Source organism: Coregonus lavaretus, assembly GCF_964263955.1.
Source record: "Coregonus lavaretus genome assembly, chromosome: 28".
NCBI classification, from domain to species: domain Eukaryota; kingdom Metazoa; phylum Chordata; class Actinopteri; order Salmoniformes; family Salmonidae; genus Coregonus; species Coregonus lavaretus.
The window spans coordinates 32,231,440-32,243,118 of NC_140015.1; the positions used below are offsets into that span (position 1 = coordinate 32,231,440).

Consider the following 11,679-nt stretch of genomic DNA (forward strand, 5'->3'; position numbering starts at 1 on the left):
TTGGAGAACTGCTCCTTCTCAGGAGTACCAACATGGCGGCGGCTTCAAAGCTTCTCATTGGCGAGTACATTCAGTAGCATCAACAATCCATCATTGGGTAATACAGTAGCACGGACCAATACAGTAGCACGGACCAATACAGCATTTGTATTTATGGTTCTGAATAAAGTATTCAAGAGCGCCCTCGCGTGGTTGATTACACACGTCGCAGTGGCCTGAAAAGCAACACTGGAGTGTGATGCTGTCAGCCCCATATTACGATCTCAGAGCCGAGGATCCACACGGGGAAAGTGAACTGCGTGTCCGGACCAGAGACTGAACCAACTGAACAGGCCTCTGTCATCCTTCTCATTCCGTCCAAGCCCCTGTTGAAGTCCGACGCACGGTAGGTTACCGTGCTTTTTTACCGTTCTAATAATCATGCGTTTTGCCGCGCCCTGAATAGCGGTCCATCTCTCCCATAATGGGATACGCGTTGCGATTTAGGTAGCATAATATAGCGTGGATGCATAATAGGCCTCTATATTTTCAATAACGTTTAGGAGCCATACGTTCGTATGTGTTTTTAGTGGTGTGTGGTAGCCCAAGCTTTTACAGCATCATTTCAGATTAGTCTGGTCGTGTCATATGTTGTTTTATAGCCAACAGCACCATCATTCACAACATGAACCAGTTCATATTCATATTGGACTAAATATAAATACACAGGCCTGGTTTATTTTGTTCGTTCTGTTACAGGCAATCTATTAAACCAACTATTTTATTAGGCCTAATACCAATGAATCTAGTTTGTTTTGGGAGTTTGATGTTATCCCTCTTTGTTGTTTACAATTGGAAATGGATGAAACAATAATAAACCGGGAATAATACCACACGATGGCAGCATTGAACAGTCCGGGGGTTCTTTAGAAAATGCATTGTCACTGTTCTGATGGGCTCATTTGACGTCTTAACTCTATTAAACAAATAGGTTGTTGATTTGAGCTTACTTTACAGAGAAAGAGCGGAAGCTGCAAGACTGAAGTTCAAGCTTTTAATGATTATCCCAAGATCCAAAAGCTTTTAACAACACTCACAACAATTAGTATTTATCCTCGTTTTGTAGGTTACTCTGGTCCTGCACATAAAATGGCCCTCCTCTTTGAAGCTCCTTGACTGGCTCCTCCTGACAGAAAATGATGTCATCTGTGATGTCTATGTCAGAATGTGTGAATCTCTGAACTCTGGTCCTTGTTGTTTTTAGGTGTGACCTTTGAGCTCTGCTGAGGTGAGCTGACAGTATTAGACAGACAAACAGGCAGACAGGCAGACTGTCCTCTAGCTGCCACCATGGGCTCCATAGCCACCGCTGCCACCCTGCTCTCCTTACTGCTACTGGGAGCTGTGACGGCCAGACTGGACACTAAGAACACCAAGACAGGTAAGGGACCAGGGACACCATGCTGCTGGCTGATGGCCCTGAGCAACATATTTGACATTTTAGTCATTTAGCAGATGCTCTTATCCAGAGCGACTTACAGGAGCAATTACAGTAGGATTAAGTGCCTTACTCTAAGGCACATCAACAGTTACTGGCCCAACGCACTTAACCGTTAGGGTTCCTGCCGCCCCCAACAAAAGGGCACAGAGGGACTTTCCTTGGATGGTAATTTTCCCTGGATGACCAATCCAGCCAGGAATGATAATGGATTATTTAGAGGGCTCACTGGGTCTCAAAGCACAACATTGAAAGGAGGAACTCACATCCAGTAGACAGGACACTAGGACAGGGAAGGAGCCTGTTTATCCACTAGACACGACACCAAGACAGGGAAGGGGGCTTTTTATCTACTAGACAGGACACCAAGACAGGGAAGGGGCCTGTTTATCCACTAGACAGGACACCAAGACAGGGAAGGGGCCGGTTTATCCAGTAAACAGGACACCAAGACAGGGAAGGGGCCTGTTTATCTACTAGACACAACACCAAGACAGGGAAGGGGCCTGTTTATCTACTAGACAGGACACCAAGACAGGGAAAGGGCCTATTTATCCACTAGACAGGACACCAAGACAGGGAATGGGCCTGTTTATCCAGTAGACAGGACAACAGGACAGGGAATTGGCCTGTTTATCCAGTAGACAGGACACCAGGACAGGGAATTGGCCTGTTTATCCACTAGACAGGACACCAAGACAGGGAAAGTGCCTGTTTATCCACTAGACAGGACACCAAGACAGGGAGGGGGCCTGTTTATCCACTAGACAGGACACCAGGACAGGGAGGGGGCCTGTTTCTCCACTAGACTGGACACCAGGACAGGGAAGGGTCATGTTTACATTAGATAAGGAGAATTTGTCATGGAGACATTAGGCTGCATTCTTAATAGAATCTGAGACCCCTTTTTAGGGAGTGGGGATCCAACTGGGTTTAGGCCGTAGTTAATGAGTAACAAAGAATGTTACTATTGTACTCTACTACATAGATTTGACAGATTTAGGCTGAGAATCTGTAACAAACTATTTTCAAATGTGTGACCTAACTATTTAAGTGGAATCAGGTTATATGAAAAAGAGACTATCCATTGAGATAAAAAATTGTTATTTTTGTGAATGAGTGTCAAAATTAAGTACAATGACTAAATAGCTTCAACATTGCAAGTGTATCCTATTGCTCCAAGTTCTATCTCAGGGCTCCATCTCTCCTTTCCTCCCCCCTCCCCCCTCCCCCCCAGTGTTCCTGGACAAGCAAGAGGCCAGTGAGGTGATCACCCTGTCCCGCCAGAAGAGGGCCAACGTGGGCAACGAGGAGAGCCTGCTCCCTGCCAACCTGGAGAGGGAGTGTCTGGAGGAGGTCTGCAACTATGAGGAGGCCAGGGAGATCTTCCAGGACTCCTACCGCACGGTGGGCCAATGCTCCCTTATTCCACTGAGCATACTTCTCTCCTCACACCTCCCTCTATTAGACTCCCTTCTTTCCTTACCTCCTTAATCTCATCCTTCCTTTTCTCCCCTCAGACATCCTCTTTAACAACCTCCAAACCTTCCTCCTTTCCTTACCTCTCCACTCCTCTCCTCTTGTTATCTGTCTTCTTGCTTCTCATGATTCTGTAGACATTTTGAATCAAACTGACAGTGGACTTCTGATGATTCTGTAGACATTTTGAATCAAACTGACAGTGGACTTCTGATGATTCTGTAGACATTTTGAATCAAACTGACAGTGGACTTCTGATGATTCTGTAGACATTTTGAATCAAACTGACAGTGGACTTCTGATGATTCTGTAGACATTTTGAATCAAACTGACAGTGGACTTTGTTTTGATCTTTCAGGATATCTTCTGGTCAGTCTACATAGGTAAGTGTAATGACTTTGACTGACGTTCTCCTGGAACATATCAGAGTACTTAGTCTTTTGGGTTAACACTCAATTCAAATCCATGTGATTTGGTGTCACAGTTAAAATAGCTTCACCCAATAATGTGTGTCTTGTATTAGTGGATGTACCATTTGACTGGCTGTGTTGTTAACTCTGTGTGTGTACAGATGGGGACCAGTGTGCAGAGAAGCCGTGTAAGAATGGAGCCATGTGCTCAGACAGTGTGGGGGGATACGACTGTGTCTGCAAGTCAGGCTTCTTTGGAGTCCACTGCGAGACAGGTGAGAGACGTGAAGGACCCAACACAGAGTTGGTGGGGAACTCATGTTGTAAAAAATCTTTATTTTTATTTTTATTAAGTTTCAAAATAACAAATTCAACAAATCCGAAATGATTTGAAATCTGTCTATGTGTCCACTACCTGTGCTGTCGAAATATGAAATATACCTTGTCGTAATCCTCTCATCTCTCTCTCTCCCCCTCTCCCCCTTCCTCTCTCTCCCCCTCTCTCTGTGTGTGATTGTAGATCAGACAGTATGTATGTTGGATAAGACCAAGGGATGCAGTCAGTTCTGTAAGCCAGGATACCAGTCCTATGAGTGTTCCTGTGCCCGTGGCTGGAAACTAGAGGAGAAGGAGAGGGTGAAGTGTATTCCTGCAGGTCAGTGACCATATACCTGCTTCAATACTACTATGCTATACTATGCTATCCTATCATATCAAATCACATTTTATTGGTCACATACACATATTTTCATAGCTCCAACAGTGCAGTAGTATCTAACAATTCACAACAATACACACAAATCTAAAAGTAAAATAATGGAATTAAGAAATATATAAATATTAGGACGAGCAATGTCAGAGTGGCATTGACCAAAATACAGTATATACATATGAAATGAGTAAAGCAGTATGTAAACATTATTAAAGTGACTAGTGTTCCATTATTGAAGTGACCTAAGGTGTGGGGTTGAGTAACCGGGTGGTAGCCGGCTAGTGATGGCTATTTAACAGTCTGATGGCCTTGAGATAGAAGCTGTTTTTCAGTCTCTCGGTCCTAGCATTGATGCACCTGTACTGACCACGCCTTCTGGATGATAGCGGGGTGAACAGGCCGTGGCTCGGGTGGTTGATGTCCTTGATTATCTTTTTGGCCTTCCTGTGACATCGGGTGCTGTAGGTGTCCTGGAGGACAGGCAGTGTGCCCTCGATGATGCGTTGGGCAGACCGCACCACCCTCTGGAGAGCTCTGCGGTTGCGGGCGGTGCAGTTGCCGTACCAGGCGGTGATACAGCCCGACAGGATGCTCTCAATTGTGCATCTGTAAAGGTTTGTGAGGGTCTTAGCCTCCTGAGTTTGAAGAGGCACTGTTGCGCCTTCTTCACCACACTGTATGTATGGGTGGGCCATTTCAGATTGTCAGTGATGTGTACGCCGAGGAACTTTAAGCTTTTCATCTTCTCCACTGCGACCCGTCGATGTGGATGGGGGCGTGCTCCCTCTGCTGTCTCCAGAAGTCCACGATCAGCTCCTTCGTTTTGTTGTCGTTAAGGGAGAGGTTATTTTCCTGGCACCACTCCGCCAGGGCCCTCACCTCCTCCCTGTAGGCTGCCTCGTCATTGTTGGTAATCAGGCCTACTACTGTTGTGTCATCTGCAAACTTGATGATTGAGTTGGAGGCGTGAATGGCCACGCAGTCATGGGTGAACAGGGAGTACAGGAGGGGGCTGAGCATGCACCCTTGTGGGCCCCTGTGTTGAGGATCAGTGGAGGTGTTGTTTCCTACCTTCACCACCTGGGGGCGGCCCGTCAGGAAGTCCAGGACCCAGTTGCACAGGGCGGGGTTCAGACCCAGGGCCCTGAGCTTAATGATGAGCTTGGAGGGTACTATGGTGTTGAAGGCTGAGCTATAGTCAATGAACAGCATTCTTACATAGGTATTCCTCTTGTCCAGATAGGATAGGGCATTGTGCAGTGCAATGGCGATTGCATCATCTGTGAATCAATTGGGCGGTATGCAAATTGAAGTGGGTCTATGGTGTCAGGTAAGGTGGAGGTGATATGATCCTTAACTATCCTCTCAAAGCACTTCATGATCACAGAAGTGAGAGCTACGGGGCGATAGTCATTTAGTTCAGTTACCTTTGCTTTCTTGGGTACAGGAACAATGGTGGACATCTTGAAGCAAGTGGGGACAGCAGACTTAGATAGGGAGAGATTGAATATGTCCGTAAACATTCCAGCCAGCTGGTCTGCGCATGCTCTGAGGACACGGCTAGGGATGCCGTCTGGTCCGGCAGCCTTGCGAGGGTTAACACGCTTAAATGTCTGACTCACGTCGGCCATGGAGAAGGAGAGGCCACAGTCCTTGGCAGCGGGCCATGTCGGTGGCACTGTGTTATCCTCAAAGCGGGCGAAGAAGGTGTTTAGCTTGTCCAGAAGCAAGACGTCGGTGTCCGCGACGTGGCTGGTTGTCCCTTTGTAATCCGTAATTGTCTGTAGACCCTGCCACATACGTCTCGTGTCTGAGCCGTTGAATTGCGACTCCACTTTGTCTCTGTACTGACAATTTGCCTGTTTGATTGCGTTACGGAGGGAATAACTACACTGTTTGTATTCAACTATATTCCCAGTCATCTTGCCGTGGTTAAATGCGGTGGTTCGCGCTTTCAGTTTTGCTCGAATGCTGCCATCTATCCACGGTTTTTGGTTTAGGTAGGTTTTAATAGTTACAGTGGGAACAACATCCCCTACACACTTCCTGATGAACTCAGTCACCGTGTCCGAGTATACGTCAATGTAATTCTAAGAGGCAACCCGGAACATATCCCAGTCCGCGTGATCAAAACAATCTTGAAGCATGGATTCCGATTGGTCAGACCAGCGTTGAATAGACCTTAGCACGGGTACTTCCTGTTTGAGTTTCTGCCTATTGGAAGTGAGGAGCTATTCTGTACTGTATTATGCTATGCTATTCTAGCCTCATACAAACCATCCTGATCTCGCTAGCTTACATTCTGTTTTGCTACACGGATAGTGAAACAGAATGTAAGCTTGCGAGATCAGGATGGTTCGTACGAGGCTAATGCTATCCTATACTAGATACTAAACTGTACTATACAGTACTGTACTAAACTATACTCTGTAATTCTCTCTCTCCTTCCCTCTCCCTCCATCCCTCTCTCAGTGACATTCCCCTGTGGGAAGGTGAACAGCCTAAGCCAGTGGACAAAGAGACAGTCAGCCAACATCGCCAGCAACTTTGAGGGACTCGCCTGCAACTCTGGAGAGTGTCCCTGGCAGGTAGGAAAACACACACCACTATGAGGTACACACACACACACAGCTAGCACTGTCAACTGACAGGCAGTATTCCGCTCTCAAATTCATTTTTCTCAGAAAGTCAACCCCTCACTACCAAAGCTACAGCACATTAACCCAATATTCCCATAGGTGTGATAATGTATTTTGCTGTGACATCTCGGCTGTATGCTGTAACTGTGGCATTGTGTTGTCTTTATGCAGGCCATTCTGAAGAGTGCAGAGTCTGTAGGGTTCTGTAGTGGTGTCATTCTCAAGGAGAACCTGGTTCTAACTACAGCCCAGTGTGCCCAGAAATACATCAACTTCCAGGTGGCTGTCGGTGAGTGATCATCATGGGGCATCATGTCCAGTCTATGGGCTCAGGCTCCACTGGTGGTGGAAGTGGTGTGTGTGTGTGTGTGAGAGAGTATGTTTTTGATTTGCTTTATAGTATGTGTTCCTTCATTGATTTGGAGTACTTCCTCCCTACCCTCCCAGGCAAGCGCCAAACCGCATCTGAAGACGGCGAACAGACGATGTATGTCAGAGTCGTCCACGTCCACCCCCGTTACGTACCCGGTCACCCTGACAACGACCTGGCCGTCCTCGAGCTCCGCGAGCGCATCGTCTATAAGAAACACGTGGTCGCTGCCTGCCTGCCTGAACGCGACTTCTCAGAGGTCGTTCTGATGACCGGCGAGTACCCGGCAGTGGTCACTGGCTGGAAGGACCCTGTGGACGCCACGGAGGTCCAGGGCCCGCTCACTCTCAACCACCTGGCATACGAGCGTCTGCCCCAGTGTGTGGAGAGGCACCCAGGGTTGGTCACCAACAAGATGGGTTGTACGACAGTAAGACCCAATGGTGACTGCATCTTGGGGCCGGGGAGTCCCATCCTATCTCTCCACAGGGAGGTGTTCTATCTGACCGGGGTGGTCTCCAGACCAACAGGGGCAGACTGTCGTCAGGGTTACATCTACCAGAAGGTGTCCCGCTTCCTGCTTTGGCTGCAGCCCCTCATGGACTCACGCTAAGGGGGCTCTGAATCCCAACTCAACCCCTAGCCCCCACCCCCTATGCATTAGGGTAGATCTGAGAGGATTGGAAAGATGTCCTTTAAGCTATATGGCGGCAATTCCCGTCTGGCCTATCAGAAGGCCAGATGGAGCTACCATCATATTGCTTATACCAGTCCAATCCTTTCAGATCTATGTAAGTGCTTTGTGGGTAGAGACTATGAGTTGATTTGGGATTTAGGGGTGGTGATCAGGGGGATGGAGGGTACAGGGAAGAGAGGGAGAGGTTGAGGGGGTTAGGAGAATACGTGTGAGAATTGATGGTATTGGACAAAGGCGTAAATGGATAGGGAAGAGAAGACAGGGAGAAGGGAGGTGAGGATATTGTAATACTGGATAGAGGTGGAAAGGGATAGGGGTTGTGGGAGGAGAAGAGGAGGGAGGGAAGAGAGCTGAACAGGAGCATGATGAAGGACTGAAAACACAAGGTAAACGGAGGGCCAGAGAAAAAGGGGGAAATTGAGATGTATTCCTTTTGTGTAACATACATAACTCTTATCTTAGGTCTTTTTTCATGGGAATGGTCTGGTTTTCCATATGGCTGATGTCCTTTCCTTAAATTATTCCTTGTCATTTCAGAAGAAAAAAAAAACATTTAGGCCTATAAGTTGAATTCCATATAGAATATGAGTTCTATAAAAAAAAAAAAGTGGTATTGTTGTCACCAGGGTTGTGTTCATTAGTCACCAAATGGAAGAAAATTGACTAAAACAGAGAGGGTTTACCTGGATCTGTCCTTTATGAACTGCCATTTTCAAAAACGTTTGCACGTTGTGTGCCCTTATGCAGTGGTTCCCAACCAGGGGTACTAGGACCCCTGGGGGTACTTAGCCTATCCACAGGGGGTACTTGAGAAGACTCATGAGACCATAGGCTTACTGGTAAAATGCACTTGCAGGGGTAATTCAGGGGTACTCTAGGCAGAGCAAAATTCTGTTGATGGCACAGTAAGTGAAAAAGGTTGGGAACCACTGCCCTAATGAACATAACCCATATCTGTGTAGTTCTCTGTTTATCCCGCAAGGTGGCGGTCTTTCATTAAAATACCATTGTCTCATGTCCTACCAAATATAGTACCTGGCTGACTGCAGCTAGACTAGGGGAACGTTAAATAATGCAGCATGTTGTGTTGCTCTCGTCTTACTCTTAACTGATGTTGTTATTTTTTTGGGGAGAGAAGGGTTGGTAATTGCACTGTATACCTTTTAATGTTAGTCACTTTACTAAGAATGTATTAATAAAAGTTAACCTCTGATCTGGTGTCAGTTGAATGAATTACTGAGGAATATGGGTCGATTGAAGAGAAAGAAGAACAAAAGAGAGGGAAGACTCCACATGTTTACAGGTCTACTCTCAAGTCTGGTCTGCAGGGCATTAACAAACATTTGCTTCAAAGTAAATGTGTCACAATGACGACGTGCAAAATGACGACGTGCAAAGCCATCTATAACTATGTAATGCCGTCAACTGTAGCCTACTTTGATCTCCAGCACCTTCTCAAAGCTCTTAGATGGATCAGAACCACTGCTTTTCCTTGTGGTGTAAATTACTTTCACTAGCATGCCGAGAGCAATCTAGCAAGAAGCAGGAGACTCACGCAGACAGATTTGGTGATCTTATCTGTAGTAGCTGGGATTTGAGTCTAGAATGATCACATCTACTCCCACTGCTACAGACACTACATCAATGCTACAGTTCACTATTGTGCCCAATATCAAGCTACCATCACAGCCACATTCACCCTAGCGTTGTTTGGCAACATTTTCCCACAATCCATTGCAAAGACACTACTCTCCATCTTCTCACAGCCTCCTTGGCGACCTCGGCCTGCTCCGGGGCAGCTGCCAGCCTCCTGTGTCACCCAACAAAGAGAGGCGGAGCAAGGGGAGAAAGAAAAAGAAAGAAAGGAGAGACGCCGATAACAGAACCTTTCCTGACACTTTTGATCGGGCACTTGAAAAGGGAGTCGGAACGCCCCTGCCAAAGCCTGGGGGCCCTTGCCGCTTTGGGGCCCTGGTTGCCATGACATTCTCCTAGGAGATGGCTCCTGGCTCCAAGATATTGCCCCAGCTCCTTTAACTCCTTTAAGCCTCTGTCCAATAGAGATGAATTTGAGTGGAGCTCTTTCCTTCCTGTGCCTGGCCTCGTGTCCTGGCCCTGCCACATCCTTTCGCACTGCAGCCCTGAGACAAGCACACCAGTACTTCCCAGCACTGCAGGGAAATGGGCAATATGTAGAAAAAACTAGGAGGATACACATCAGTGTTGCTAGATTTAATTGGCACTTTCATGCCGAAACTGAGCAAAACTCCCACCAAATCTACTATAAGGCTGCGTTCAAACAGGCAGCCCAATTCTGATCTTTTTTCACTAATTGGTCTTTTGTACAATCATATCATCTCTGAGAAAGATCTGATGTGAAAAAAATCTGATGTGATTGGTCAAAAGACCAATTAGTGGAAAGAATATCAGAATTGGGCTGCCTGTGTAAATACAGCCGAGAGAGAGAGAGAGAGAGAGAGAGAGAGAGAGAGAGAGAGAGAGAGAGAGAGAGAGAGAGAGAGAGAGAGAGAGAGAGAGAGAGAGAGAGAGAGAGAGAGAGAGAGAGAGAGAGAGAGAGAGAGAGAGAGAGAGAGAGAGAGAGAGAGAGAGAGAGAGAGAGAGAGAGAGAGAGAGAGAGAGAGAGAGAGGTTTAGGAAGGGAATGAGACTCATTGGGTTTGATGGAAAGGTGAGAATGGAGGAACATGAGAGAACCTGTCATTGATGTGACAGAGGGAAGTTGAGAATGGAGGAACATGAGAGAACCTGTTATTGATGTGACAGAGGGAAGTTGAGAATGGAGGAACATGAGAGAGCCTGTTATTGATGTGACAGAGGGAAGGTGAGAATGGAGGAACATGAGAGAGCCTGTTATTGATGTGACAGAGGGAAGGTGAGAATGGAGGAACATGAGAGAGCCTGTTATTGATGTGACAGAGGGAAGGTGAGAATGGAGGAACATGAGAGAGCCTGTTATTGATGTGACAGAGGGAAGTTGAGAATGGAGGAACATGAGAGAGCCTGTTATTGATGTGACAGAGGGAAGGTGAGAATGGAAGAACATGAGAGAGCCTGTTATTGATGTGACAGAAGGAAGTGGGATTACAGTCCTTAATATAAAGTGGTCTCACTTTGAGCTGGCTGAAAAAAAAACATTGTAATGTGAGAGACAGCTGGGGAATGTCGTTTACAGTGATTACGCCCCAAATGGCACCCTATTCCCTAAGTAGTGCACTACTTTTGACCAGGGCCTGTAAAAGTAGTGCACTGTATAGGGAATAGGGTGCCATTTCAGGACAAAGCCAGTATCTACATAGTGGTACTCAACTTCAGAGAGAGAGAGTGTAGGGATAATGTGTAGGTTGGTGGTCTATCCTGTCGGTGTACTTAACTATAAATCTGACTGCTGCCCTACAAAACTGTAATCCACTAGCTACCCCATAACACCCTGTACTAGCCACATGCTGTGACCTCAAATCCACCATAACTCCTGCTGAGGATATGATGGGGTGTGAGAGTGTGTGTGTGTATGTGTGTGTGTCTTGGGGGGCTCGGGGTAACATCAAATGACCGTGTCTTTCGTAAGGATTATCTGTCTGCAATATGTCTGAGCCTGTGTATAGGGTCATATGTCAGAGAGTGAAAGTGTGTGTGTGTGTGTGTGTGTGTGTGTGTGTGTGTGTGTGTGTGTGTGTGTGTGTGTGTGTGTGTGTGCATGCATGCGTGCGTGCATGGGCATGGGTCTGTGTTGCCTATCCGTGTGTGTGTGTGCATGTGTTATAATTGAGGGGCAGTAGTCTATGATGGCATATCTATGATTATACCATAATCCCCATCTGATATCCCCTCCCCCCCCCCTCTTTCTCTCCATTCCTGCTCCAACCAACCACCCAGCC

At 46.8% G+C, this 11,679-nt stretch overlaps 1 protein-coding gene across 1 annotated transcript; it reads left to right on the forward strand.

Annotated features, from left to right (window-relative positions):
• The first annotated feature begins 259 nt into the window (after positions 1-259).
• LOC311104422 (coagulation factor X-like) lies at positions 260-8,997 on the forward strand. The gene is made up of 9 exons (XM_084146253.1): positions 260-385; positions 1,244-1,420; positions 2,715-2,884; positions 3,315-3,339; positions 3,528-3,641; positions 3,887-4,021; positions 6,551-6,666; positions 6,889-7,006; positions 7,165-8,997. The coding sequence occupies exons 2-9, from the start codon at positions 1,330-1,332 to the stop codon at positions 7,698-7,700; spliced, it is 1,305 nt and encodes a 434-aa protein (XP_084002379.1). The 5' UTR covers positions 260-385; positions 1,244-1,329; the 3' UTR covers positions 7,701-8,997.
• Positions 8,998-11,679: the final 2,682 nt, after the last annotated feature.